The sequence below is a fragment of the Eretmochelys imbricata genome, chromosome 11, assembly GCF_965152235.1.
Source record: "Eretmochelys imbricata isolate rEreImb1 chromosome 11, rEreImb1.hap1, whole genome shotgun sequence".
In the NCBI taxonomy this organism is placed as follows: Eukaryota; Metazoa; Chordata; order Testudines; family Cheloniidae; genus Eretmochelys; species Eretmochelys imbricata.
The window spans coordinates 60,403,471-60,417,947 of NC_135582.1; the positions used below are offsets into that span (position 1 = coordinate 60,403,471).

The window sequence follows — 14,477 nt, forward strand, 5'->3', positions numbered from 1 at the left end:
ACTCCCAGTCTCTATTTAAGCCTAAATTAATAGTATCCAATTTGCAAATGAATTCCAATTCAGCAGTTTCTCGCTGGAATCTGGATTTGAAGTTTTTTTGTTTTAAGATAGTGACCTTCATGTCTGATTGCGTGACCAGAAAGATTGAAGTGTTCTCCAACTGGTTTATGAATGTTATAATTCTTGACATCTGATTTGTGTCCATTTATTCTTTTACGTAGACTGTCCAGTTTGACCAATGTAAATGGCAGAGGGGCATTGCTGGCACATGATGGCATATATCACATTGGTGGATGTGCAGGTGAACGAGCCTCTGATAGTGTGGCTGATGTTATTAGGCCCTGTGATGGTGTCCCCTGAATAGATATGTGGGCACAGTTGGCAACGGGCTTTGCTGCAAGGATAAGTTCCTGGGAAACCTACTGACCACTATTCCTACCTACATGCCTCCAGCTTTCACCCTGACCACACCATCCGATCCATCGTCTACAGCCAAGCTCTGCGATACAACCGCATTTGCTCCAACCCCTCAGACAGAGACAAACACCTACAAGATCTCTGTCAAGCTTTCTTACAACTACAATACCCACCTGCGGAAGTAAAGAAACAGATTGATAGAGCCAGAAGAGTTCCCAGAAGTCACCTACTACAGGACAGGCCTAACGAAGAAAATAACAGAACGCCACTAGCCGTCACCTTCAGCCCCCAACTAAAACCCCTCCAACGCATTATTAAGGATCTACAACCTATCCTAAAGGATGACCCAACACTCTCACAAATCTTGGGAGACAGGCCAGTCCTTGCCTACAGACAGCCCCGCAACCTGAAGCAAATACTCACCAACAACCACATACCACACAACAGAACCACTAACCCAGGAACTTATCCTTGCAACAAAGCCCGTTGCCAACTGTGCCCACATATCTATTCAGGGGACACCATCACAGGGCCTAATAACATCAGCCACACTATCAGAGGCTCGTTCACCTGCACATCCACCAATGTGATATATGCCATCATGTGCCAGCAATGCCCCTCTGCCAATTCCATTGGTCAAACTGGACAGTCTCTACGTAAAAGAATAAATGGACACAAATCAGATGTCAAGAATTATAACATTCATAAACCAGTCGGAGAACACTTCAATCTCTCTGGTCACGCAATCACAGACATGAAGGTCGCTATCTTAAAACAAAAAAACTTCAAATCTAGACTCCAGCGAGAAACTGCTGAATTGGAATTCATTTGCAAATTGGATACTATTAATTTAGGCTTAAATAGAGACTGGGAGTGGCTAAGTCATTATGCAAGGTAGCCTATTTCCCCTTGTTTTTTCAAACCCCCCTCCCCCCCCCCCCCCCCCCCGACGTTCTGATTTAACTTGGATTTAAACTTGGAGAGTGGTCAGTTTGGATGAGCTATTACCAGCAGGAGAGTGAGTTTGTGTGTGTTTTTTGGAGGGGGGTGAGGGGATGAGAGAACCTGGATTTGTGCAGGAAATGGCCCAACTTGATTATCATGCACATTATGTAGAGAGTTGTCACTTTGGATGGGCTATTACCAGCAGGAGAGTGAATTTGTGTGTGGGGGGGGTGGAGGGTGAGAAAACCTGGATTTGTGCTGGAAATGGCCCAACTTGATGATCACTTTAGATAAGCTATCACCAGCAGGACAGTGGGGTGGGAGGAGGTATTGTTTCATATTCTCTGTGTGTATATAAAGTCTGCTGCAATTTCCACAGTATGCATCCGATGAAGTGAGCTGTAGCTCACGAAAGCTCATGCTGAAATAAATTGGTTAGTCTCTAAGGTGCCACAAGTACTCCTTTTCTTTTTGCGAATACAGACTAACACGGCTGCTACTCTGAAACCTGTCATTATTTCAGGACAAAGACCATATCTTTTTGATGTATAAATGACATCACCTACGTACTTTAATGCTTTATTACAGCACTAGATGGGACAACATACTGATATAAGCCTTTTTCTTCTGTGCTTGCAAGCTTCATTTAATATTTTGGGAGCTAAAGTATCGTGATTATATACCAGACATATTTGGAAATGCGTGATGTAAAAGATTACAGAGTATTGTCAGGCAGTGAGGTATTAGGCTTTTTGTTTCAAATGGAAAAGATAAAAAACTGTGGAAAGGTTAGTTCACCAGTAACTAGTAGAATTTGAGAGGGTGCTGAATTTTAGATTAAAAGCAACGTTACATAAAAATAAGTATTGATATTTGCTAAAGACAGTGAAAAATAAAGAAAAATAGCTATATAAATACCAGGCTGGTGTTACCATACTTGGTATTCATGTATGCAACCACCACCTTAATTTAATCATTTTGAAATATACATCCAGGTCTCTCCATAAGCAGCTATAATTGTGTAAGCCTTCCACCACCATAGAGACAGAGTAATAGACTGATTTGTAAAAGCCAGCAAGGAGCTCACAAAGTTTAAGAAACTCCTATGGTTCTATGAACATCAGATCATAACAAAACCACCTCTATAGTCTTGGCTGTTGTAGTAAACAAGTCTCGATTCAAATAATGGATATAAACTGTTCCACTGTCTAGCAGTAACTTGAGAATTCTTGTTAAGATTATATTCACAATATTTTATGATAAGAGCATTGCCAAGCCTCTGTAATAAACCTTTCCAGAAAGCCATATTATACAATTTATAGTGAAAGCCACAAAAATTTGCTAAAAACATCAAGACTGCAATTAAAAACCCCTGGCTGGCCCATGCCAGCTGACTTGGGCTCATGGGCCTAGGGCTAAGGGGCTGTTTAATTGCTAGGTAGATGTTCAGGCTTTGGCTGGAGCCCAGGCTCTAGAACCCTGCAAGGTGGGAGGGTCCGAGAGCTTGGGCTGCAGCCTGAGCTGAAAACGCTACACTGCAATTAAATAGCTCCTTAGCTCAAGACCCATGAGTCCAAGTCTGATGGCCCAGGCCAACCATGGGTGTCTAATTGCAGTGTAGACTTACCCAATGTGTGTTCAGTTGTCCAACTGGAGTAATAAATTGAAGAGGAATCTGAGGTTCTCCTGTGGGGCAACTGAGATCCATTGCAGGATTAGTGTGTTCAATCACTGGAATAAGTGTGAGACATATACTGATATAAGTGCCCCCATCTGTCCAATTTCTGCACAGACACCGAGATAATTATAGTGAATTGCTGGTGCTTTCTTTTAAATGAGGACTCTATGAATATGGTGATCTCATTTGGACTGGCCATTAGATCAGCGACAGTGGATCCATGCTTAAATACGCTATAGCTGCACTGCCCAAAAATGCTGATCTACTGGAATCAAAAGAAGCTTGTTGACTATTTATTAGATCTATGTATCACAGTTATTTAATAATGCATAGCATATAAATAATAAAATATCATGAACACCTGTCAGTGTTTCAATAGGTAATAGAGGATGTTGCAGTGGACACTGTAAGCAGGGAAAATTGTTAGCGGCCTTAAAGAAAAAAGTTCAATAAAAAACGAGAAAACACAATTTGGTTCCTCTTTTGCCAAGCAGTAGAGCTACTCAAGTAATAATGAACACTTCCATCTATCCAAATAGACCATTATAAACCTGCAATTTCCCATCGCGACTTGAACAGCCGTAATGTATTGGTGAAGAATGATGGAACATGTGTAATTAGTGATTTTGGATTATCCATGAGATTAACTGGAAATCGACTGGTACGGCCAGGCGAGGAGGACAATGCAGCCATTAGTGAGGTGAGCATGAATTAAGAAAAAACAATGATGGGCATCTGTAAATGGTATCTAGCAAGAGAAAAATGAATTTAGAAGCAATATTGAGATACTTGCTCCTCAAGTCATAGGGTAAATCCAGTGGCTGCACAATTTCTATGAAGGGGAGATATTGAAAAGAGTGGGTTATAAAATTGGGGTGATGAGATTCTTTGGCCATTTTAATAAAATATTTTAAAACAAATGTGGTGTTTTTGAAAGAGGACATATAGACAGCCATGGAGTTGGAAGTCCTCTTTCAATAGAATAGGTCTGACAGGTCAGTGGCAGTGCACATTTTCCCACAAAAGCCCCTTGGTCCAAACTTGGGGAGACCACTGCTAGGTCCCAGAGAGTAATTGACTCTCCATAGCAATTCAATCCTTTGTCTCTCTGTTGAGATCTGTAAACATAGGTGCAATTGCAATGGGGTTTGTTGTGGTGTGGATACACAGTCTTTAGGTCTTGTACTGAGATTGCTAGTTCATTTCCTATAGGCCCCAAACACCCTTCAGATGGTAATGAACCCTCAACTGGATTTGAAGCAGTAGCATAGAAGTAAAGTCTCCATGTCCCACTTCCAGCTTTCTACAAGCCATTTAGACCCTTCCATCATCCCCTGAACATTATTATATGGTCTGGTTGTGGAGAGTGGGGGGTAATGGCCCATGCAAGGATGCTTAAGAATCTGCTTCTTTCTGTAACTTGTAGAAGCATGAATACAGTGAAATCTGAATATAGGAAACTCAATTATAGTGAAGCACTGCTTTAAGTGAAGAAGAGTGCTTCAGTCCATTTCAGTGGACTTTGAATTCCCTTACAGTGAAGTCTCACTTCTCAATGTGTGTTCAACTGTGTTAATCTAATTCCCTTGGAATTCAGCAATAATAATAATAATAATAGTAATAGTAATATACTATAAATAAATAATGCGTATTGCTTAGATGTTAATTTTCTAGAAATACAGAACTCAATGCCTAACTGAAGAAAGAAGCAGAGAGAGAATAAGTTACCACTTTTTAAAGGGCAAGCATAAGGAACAATCCCTGGCACCTAACCCTATCCAATGGGTAACGAAGAAGGGCTGGTCTGACTGTGCTATCTATTCCCCAGTGAGAGTAAATATGTGTGGAGATAGACATGCGAGTAGGCATACAGTTGTCAACGTTCCCTGAACCTGCAGGAAATAAGGGGAGGCCCTGCCAACGTTCCTAGGTGAAGAAGATGAATTATTTTCCCTGCAGATAATAGGTTATCTCCTGTTACCGTAAAATACTCTGCTATAAAGTGAAGTTATTTGTGAAATTATCATTTCTCTATCAAAGGCTTTCCACTGTGTCCTGCTGAATATGAGGACACAATACAAGGGACATAATCATTTATTTTGCATGTATTTGATAAGTACAACAGAAGCAACATAGTGCAGGAAAAGTTTTATTGTGACTAGGCTGGTGATAAGAGGCTAGAGTCCAAGGATATACATAATGGAAGTAACTGCTTTTTCTTCTAAATGATAGAAAACACAAGGTAGGGTAAGAATAATAAATAGGATCTGTAATAAACTGAGTCAAATGTAGGCTTTACCTTGTGAGTTAAGAGTGCAACCGTTTGTTCCTACAGGTTGGTACAATCCGCTATATGGCTCCTGAAGTGCTAGAAGGAGCAGTGAACTTGAGGGACTGTGAATCTGCTCTGAAACAAGTAGATATGTATGCACTAGGCCTTATCTACTGGGAGATCTTCATGAGATGCACAGACCTCTTCCCAGGTAACTAAAGGATTGATTGAAATAATGAAGTTAATAAAAAACATGGATCAGAAACCAAATTTGTGTTCTCACATTTTAAAAATACAATCCATTACACTTGTGTCACAGAATAGATTTTTCTTAACTGTTTATCACCATTATCTCAGTGCCATCTAGTGTTAAGGATTTCATTGAAATTAGTACAGTGTACTCAGTTGTAATACAGTGGCCATGGATGAAACACATGTCCTTGTATAGTTCATTTGCCCTGTTAACCATCAGTATGTGCAGCCCATTGAATTGATGTAGCATCCCAGGTTTTTCTCAAACAGCCCTTTCGAGTGTTCATGGAAAGTTGTGATGATTCAATGGGGATCTTCACAGCTACTCCTTTAGCTGAACTTTATGCTAAACTTTTTTGATACCAGTGTCCCCTGAAAACTCACTCAGTGCCTGTAATATGGTAGAAGGGGAAGTGGGTAGGTCAAGTGGAACCCACAGGAATGCAGCCCACAGCCACTCTTGTATTTATTTCTGAGGTGCAGCTTGTGGATTTAACCGGTGCTGGCATGTAGTATTCTATCTATAGCTGAACAGCTGTACATTGCATGCAGGGACCTATAGTCTTATTGTGCCTCCTTCCAATATTAAATACAATCTGTTTTGTTTCATAAAAATTAGATGTGTCCCACAGATTCCTGGCCAGTTGCCAATGCACCCATCAATTGGGCAAAGTTCTGAGTGCCTCCCAGGGTAGTTCTAAACAATGACTTGTTCTTATTTAACTAACTCAACTACATGTTGTTAATTTAAAAATTCTGTTTTAAGGGAAAGGGGAAAAAACGTCATTGGGAGCAACCTCCGTGCCACCTCCTCCCCTGTAAAAGTTCTTGATTCACTGTTCTTTTTCTTATAGCTGTGATTTCATTATGGGGATTTTGTTTGTTTGTTTTTCTTTCCCAACAGGGGAGTCGGTGCCAGAGTACCAGATGGCATTCCAGACAGAAGTTGGAAACCATCCCACTTTTGAAGATATGCAAGTACTGGTATCTAGGGAAAAGCAACGACCCAAATTCCCAGAAGCTTGGAAAGAGAACAGCCTGGTGAGATAGAAAGTTAAAAAGAAGCATTTGCTTGAGCCAGCTAAGTCATGCTCTCACTTTTCAAAGCCAGATGTTGAATACATTTTTCTTCTACTTGACATTTAATATTGAAAGTTCTAGAGCTGCTCCAGGCTGGACTTTTAAAAATACTGAATTCAGTTTAAAAGAATTCATTGTTATAAAACACTTCAGTTTAAAACTAGGGGTTTTAAAAGAGAAATATCGTAATTACCACTGGATTTTTAGGTATTATAGGTGCAAAAGCACATTATATTTGTATATGCCAAGTGCCCAAATTTCAACATAAACAAGACAGAAATATCAAGACATTCCATATCTGGAAATTTTATAAACTAAGAATGCCCCAAAATTTTAGCTAGTAAAAATTACATAGTATTTGCTATTGAAGCTAAGCAACATAAGAATTGTAAAGCTGAGTAGTTTCTTGAATTATATCTTCTTTTGCCAAGATGTATATTCTTCAGCATTTGCAGAGCCTACAGCTTTCACTGATCATTTGATAAATATTACCAAATTGAAGATATATCATGCTTCTTATTAATTTGATATTCATGTGAAAATTTTATATTCTCAAAAAATATAAAAAAGGCAGTCTTCTGGTTAGGAGATGAGAAAAATCTCCCAACTTTTGTCTGTTGCACTGAGCCCATACAGCACTGAGAGTCTCTGTTGCATATTACTCCCTACTTAGTAATTGAGTTAAAATAATCTCTGTAAATTGTGGGTGATCTTTAGGCTGTTTATTAAAGATAGAAAATGCAAAGTATGATGATTTACATGTTTATTTCACAACAAATATAAAAATAGTCAAAGTGATGAGAGAAATTGTGGGTAAAAAAAAAATAAATGGGCTAAATATTTGGCTTTTAATAAAAGTGATTTTTTAGTTGTATTATTTCAATGGCTGAAATTGTCTTCTTGAAACATCAGACACTTTGGTAGTCAACATGTAATGATCTGCACTCTGCAGGTGATAGGGAACCTAAGGCCATATCTGCTCTCGCATGTGTCAGCATGTCTTAAACCATTTCAGATATGGGCACAATTTACTGTAGTAATGTTATTGCAAGACATTGTGATGTTTTTGAAAAAGTGAAACTACGTAGAAACTGTTGCACAGTTTCATCCATGTTGTTCAAGAAAACCATGCTGCAACTGTTCTCACTACAGCACTGTTGTTACATTGCTGTTAAATACAGCTCTGGAAGAACCAAGTTTGGCACAGTTATAGCTAGTCCAGTTCACAATGTTGATTGGACTCTTTGGGTATGTCTGCACTGCATGAAAATACCTGCATCTGGCCCGTGTCAGCTGACTTAGGCTTGTGGGCCTTGGGCTATGGGGCTATAGAACTACAGTGTAGCTGTTTGGGTCCAGGCTAGAGGCAGGGCTCTGGGATCCCAGGGTGGGGGAGGGTCCCAGAGCCTGGCCTCCAGCCCAAGCCCCAATGTCTGCACTGCAGTTTTGTAGCTTCACAGCCTGAGTCCCACAAGCCGAAATCAGGTGACATAGGGCCAGCCAGGGGTGTGTTATTGCAGTGAAGACATACCTATTGATGCTCAGGTTGGGCTGTGTTATTTTACAGATTTGCATTTTAAATGCTAAATGCTAGCACTATTAGGATTATATAGGGTGGACTAGTAGACCCTAGATTTAGGTGACTACCATTTCTCTTGTGTTGTCACCAAGATTTTGGCAACATTCCAAAATAATAACTGAAAATGTACATTCTAATCTAAGGCTGGGCCTATGCTGCTTACAAAGTAATCATCAGTAGCAGTACACACACTTCAGTAGGAGCACTAGGATCAGACATCTTGGAGGGGTGGGGGAGAGAGCTGGTCTAGGCTTTTTCTAGTCATTTCCTACACCTCCTCCAGACCCAGGACATGGTCCCACTGGCCCATTTCCCCACTTTAGGGGCACCAGTTGGGAAAAGAGCTCTCCCTACCTCCTGGGAGGAGTGGGAAGAGAGGGCTGGGCTCCTCTTGACCGCACCTTGGACTGCTGGGGACATATGCGGGGTCCATCTTTACCACCCCACTCCATGGAAATAACTGCCTTGTGTTATGTGCAAAAGTTTCAGGGTTCAAACCCCACCAATGATGCATGATGTGTGACATTTACAGTTGCACATAATGCATTTTTGGGCAAATTTACTATTTGCAGAATTTTTTTTGCTGAACTTGAATTATGATACAATCTCTAATTACATGATCACATTCTATTTTTTCCATAGGGCCCTGTCTCATTTGGTGCACAGGATGGATGGTGCTCTGGGGAATAATCAGGGTTCTGTAGTGAATGAAACAGTTTGTAGATTCCCTGCTTCATTTGCTCTAGAAGTTGGAAGATGTGTAATGGTTCAGGGAGGGAAATGCAGGAAGAGAGAGGATGGTCTTGTGGTTAAAGCAGGTGATGGTCACAGGAGAGCTCAGGTCTATCTCTGCCACTGTTCTTGTGCATGACACTGAACATGAAATTTAGATTAAAATTTTCAAAAACACATAAATCCCATTTTCAAAAGAGGCTCTGAAATATTGAGGTCAGTTTTGAAAATGGATCCACAGTCTCTTTTGAAAATTTAAGCCTTAAGTCAACATGTTAGGAGGTAGCTACTAAGTGTGTTCTCTGTGCTGCACTTAAGACCCTGGGGAAGTAGAAGTGTGGAGCACTCAGAACTGCAGCTGTGCATGCTCCACACCTCTATGTTTGGAGCATGGCATTATGGTCTGGAGGCATGTTCACAGTGTGTCATGTGCCTCTGCCACTGACTCATGGACTTGCCTCAGGAAAGTCTCTGTCTGCATTTCACCATCCGTAAAAAGGGGATAATAACACTCTCTTATCTCTCAGTGAAGAGAAATTCATTAATGTTTGTGAGGTACTCAGATCCTACAGTGATGAGCAGTCCGGAAGAGACCAGGAGGAAATAAGTCATTTTGCATTAATTGTGTGTCCAGTAAAACAAAGCAGGGACCACCAATTGAATGAGGATGATAAAAATGATGGTATTCCTGAGTACTATGCATTCTGTACACTGAATGAGGCAGGGCCCCAATTGAAAAAAAAACCTATGTGATCATGTAATTAAAGACTATCATAATGCATATGCGCCAGAGCCAGAAGGAAGGTTGCACAGGCAACCATAATTCTGGCATTTCTTCACTTTTGAATGCTTGACCATATATAGTTTTTTAATGTAATATATTATAAAGGGTATTAGGATTATAGTATCATGTAAATTCTCACTCTTTTGTGTAAACTAACTTTAAATGAACAGATTTGTTCATTTTTACCTTCATTCTCTCTTAAAATGTACACCAGCTTATGGCTAAAAGTCAGTATTTCACTTTATCTAGATCACTCTAAATCATTAGAAAGTATATTAAAAACACAACATAAAAAGGAGAATAATTTGACAAAAAGTTTCTCTTGCAGGCTGTGAGGTCCCTGAAAGAGACAATCGAAGACTGTTGGGACCAAGATGCTGAAGCTCGACTGACAGCCCAGTGTGCTGAAGAGCGGATGGCTGAACTCATGATGATTTGGGAGAGGAACAAATCAGTCAGTCCAACAGTCAATCCTATGTCTACTGCCATGCAGAATGAGCGGTAAGAAGTGAAGTAGTCTGGTGTTAGTCAGCTGTCCTCAGTACACAGGTCACCCTGGGAGTGAGATTAGAATGTTAATAGTAGCTGGGTATTCTTGGGAACTCGCATATTTATATGAACATGTGTGAGCTAGTGTGTATATGGACTTTGCATAGTTTTGTTTAGGTTGTTCACTAACTTACTATATGAATCCACAATTAACTGATTCTTTGTAGCTTTGGGTCCCCAAATTCCCTCAAATTCAATACACCTATGATGTAAACAACTGTATTTTGGAGAGAGAAGATCAGACTTTCTGACGGAGTTATATAGCTACCTGAAAAACAGACTTGTACTTTCACAGTCAAGATAAAGAAGTGATTATGAAGTGTCTTCAAGAACTCTTGCTAAATGATTCATGAAATTTCTGTTTAAAATGTTTCTGCTAAAAGCTTTGTGTGTTCACTGCCAGCTGAGAGACATGAGTTCAGGAAATCATTCAGATTCCCAGTCCTGTATTTTTCAATTAAGGAACCACAAGGTCAGCATTGACTTTATAATTATTCTGAGCTGCAGAGAGAGACACTACGTATTTCCCTTTTCTGACTGTAAATGATCCAAAGGGAAGGAGAGTCAGCTGAGTTGATATTAATGCTTTGTGTATGCTAGAGATCCTGTTTGGGGATACTCTTGATACCCAGGGCAGTGTGTTTTATCATGTTAAACTTGTGTTTAAAATTATGTATCATGGATTTTTATCATAATTTGCGACTCCATGATTTTTCCTGTGTCATTTCCTCCATCCTCTCTGCAGGGCTCTCTTCGCCTCCCTCACCCCAAGATCTCTTCACTGCACTTAGAGTGGAGCTTCAGCTGTGAAGTGGGCAATCATCAAATGGGATGACAAAATTCCTTACTTTTGGCTTTAAAAACAATTAAGAGGCTTTGTTACATAAATAATATCCATGATAAAACCTGCTGCCCTACTAGTTCAATTTCATGGCAGCCAGAATTTTTCATGGAAGCTATAGTGTGTTATCAGAACTCCTTAAATAGTTGGTCTTTGGATTATACATGAAGGGAAAATTAGAGACCTTCAGTGGTGAAAGGCAGTTTGTTTATATATATACATATATATATATATATATAAAAATCTTAATGTCAGACTTTTTCTTTTTCTTTTTTTTTTTAAGCAACCTGTCACATCACAGGCGTGTGCCAAAAATCAGGCCATATCCAGATTACTCTTCTTCCTCCTATATTGAAGACTCAATCCACCACACTGACAGTATAGTGAAGAATATTTCTTCTGAGCATTCAGTGTCCACTACACCATTGACTTCAGGGGAGAAGAACAGAAACTCCATTAACTATGAACGACAGCAAGCACAGGCTCGCATCCCTAGCCCTGAGACTAGTGTCACCAGTTTGTCCACCAACACAACTACCACCAACACAACTGGCCTTACTCCTAGCACTGGCATGACTACCATATCTGAGATGCCTTACTCAGATGAAACAAACCTACATGCTACAAATGTCATGCAGTCTGTTGGACCAACTCCTGTTTGTCTTCAGCTAACAGAGGAGGACTTAGAAACCAACAAGCTGGATCCAAAAGAAGTAGATAAGAACCTAAAGGAGAGCTCTGATGAGAATCTGATGGAGCATTCCCTTAAACAGTTCAGTGGACCAGATCCACTCAGCAGCACCAGCTCCAGCTTGCTTTACCCACTGATCAAACTTGCAGCAGAGGTGACAGGACAGCAGGACTTCACACAAGCTGGGAATGGTCAAGCATGTTTGATTCCAGATGTCCCATCCACTCAGGTCTACCCTCTACCCAAGCAGCAGAACCTTCCGAAGAGGCCTACTAGTCTACCTTTAAACCCCAAAAATTCAACAAAGGAGCCACGACTGAAATTTGGTGGCAAGCACAAATCAAACTTGAAGCAAGTGGAAACTGGAGTTGCCAAGATGAACACTATCAATGCTGCAGAACCTCATGTGGTAACAGTTACCATGAATGGAGTGGCCGGGAGAAGCCAAAGCATAAACTCGCATGGTGTAGCAACCCACTATGCCAATGGTGTAGTGCCATCTGGCCAGACAACCAGTTCAGTGGCACACAGGGCCCAGGAAATGCTGCAGAATCAGTTCAGTGGAGAAGACAGTCGGCTGAATATTAACTCAAGCCCCGATGAGCATGAACCCTTACTGAGACGGGAGCAGCAAGTTGGCCAAGATGAAGGTGTTCTGGATCGTCTAGTGGACAGGAGAGAGCGACCGCTAGATAATGGCCGAACAAACACCAATAACAACAACAGTAATCCATGTCCAATGCAAGACATTACTACACCTGGCACCCAGAGAATGACAACATATCCTGGGCAGACCCAGACTAGAAGAGCACAGAGGCCTAATTCACTAGATCTATCGGCCACAAATACTTTGGACAGCAGTAGCTTGCAGTGTAAGTGTTGACAGGACTCGAAAAATTTCCCAAACACTTTCTTACCTGAGAATTAAGCATATCTGCCTGGATGAAAAATACCTGTATTGTCTCACAGCCCAAATAGCCAACCCCCCCAAATTGCATGTATATTTAATTTCTATTGGTATAATTTCACTCCTCCTATTAAATTAATTTTGTGGCCCCTGGCCTGAAAATATATCAGTTCTTTCTCCCTCCCCCACCTCTGGAATAAATTGGTTCACTTTCTAATCAATTCTGCTTTCACTCTCCAAATCCAATCACTTCTACAGCTCTTCCTCTTTGCAGAGCTTCTCTGCTGTCCCTGTTTCTCTCCTGGGCATACTGGAGACCCTAACTAAGCCTCCCATTTTCTCCTCCTGCCCAATGTTTCAGGGTTGTTAAAATAAATGATTACAATAACTAGTTCCATATTCCATTATTTTTAAATGTCTGGTTGTACTATATAATTATTAGCTTCTCAGAATAAGTACATCTGATTTTATTGTGGTAAGTAACAACAATTACAGTTATATAAGTTACTTTTCTTGAAATATTCCAATCCTGTGAGCTGATGTCTTGATACCCACTATTGGTATGCAGCTCTCACGTATGATTAGCATTAGATACCAGGGCTGAGACCTGGAAGATCAGTATGTCCCATTAGGGGGTTCAGACTAGATAGAAAAACTACAGACTGCTCCAAACTTTTGTCTGAATCCTAGTGTAATAGTAAATATTTCATCTACACTGTGTGTGTGTGTGTGTGTGTGTGTGTGTGTGTGTATGAGAAGTTAATCAACAGTAGTATAAAGCAACATATTTTTAGATATAAACACATTTAATAGACTTCAGAATAACTGTAATCACCCTTTGGGCTTCAACAGCAAAAGGACACAAGAAGCCACTATTGACTTTTTGTCTTTTCCCTGCAAGGTAAAAGTAATGAAAGGTTACAGCTAAGCTCTCTGTTAGTTATAGCCTCCATTAGTTATTCCCTGTTCTGTTCAGTTTCAAAGGGACTATTGAAAAGGCCTGTTTATCTTTCTTTGGACATTTTTTTTTTCCAAAATACCCTGTGTTCTTGGAAGGAGCCAAGGTAACTGTGATTGAAAGCCTTTGAATGTGCTTAGGCAGACAGAGAATATAATATTAGCAAAGTTATTTGGATGTGGGGGCTTTCCCAGCAGAAACTGAGGAGACACACACGTTTAAGTTAGCAATGTAAAACACACCGATACTTTCTGGAAAGGAAGAGTGCAAACCAGCAACAGAGCACTCATGAAATACAGTTGAATATTCACTGGTGGAATGTTTTTCTAGCTTCATTTTGTTCTAATTTAGTAAAATGAATTGTTGGGTTGTTTTTTGGGTTTTTTTATTGCAGTACTTTTCTCTTACCTCATCCTTTTACAGGTTAAATAAAGAAGATGTAGGGGTTTTTTGGGGTTTTGTTTTTTTACAGTCAAATCCCAGTTGCTGGTATTTAAACACAGAAAAGGTGACAAGCAGTTGTCTTAAAGGTTTCACCATCCTAGACTCAAGTGCTGGTTGAGGAAAATCAGAGAATAGAACATTTGGCCTCAAAATGAAAAGCTAGGTTTTGTCTGTGGTCATGTACGTAAGAACCTATTTGCCAGGTAAAATGGAATTTAAAAGGTAAATGATGTAACAATACCATTTAAAAACTCAGCATTCACTGCCCTGTAATATTGCAGTAGCGCCATGTCTCCCATTCCAAGTACAGAAACATCACATGGTTACAAAAGTCACATGAATGTAAAT

At 40.2% G+C, this 14,477-nt stretch overlaps 1 protein-coding gene across 2 annotated transcripts in view; it reads left to right on the plus strand.

Annotated features, from left to right (window-relative positions):
• BMPR2 (bone morphogenetic protein receptor type 2) overlaps window positions 1–14,477 on the plus strand; it is a 178,215-nt gene that overhangs the window by 153,599 nt on the left and 10,139 nt on the right. For both annotated transcript variants that reach the window (XM_077830120.1, XM_077830121.1), the window contains 5 exons: window positions 3,580–3,740; window positions 5,376–5,523; window positions 6,469–6,605; window positions 10,068–10,240; window positions 11,413–12,692. In XM_077830120.1, coding sequence (XP_077686246.1) covers window positions 3,580–3,740; window positions 5,376–5,523; window positions 6,469–6,605; window positions 10,068–10,240; window positions 11,413–12,692 — 1,899 coding nt within the window. The remainder of the gene's footprint in view (window positions 1–3,579; window positions 3,741–5,375; window positions 5,524–6,468; window positions 6,606–10,067; window positions 10,241–11,412; window positions 12,693–14,477) is intronic.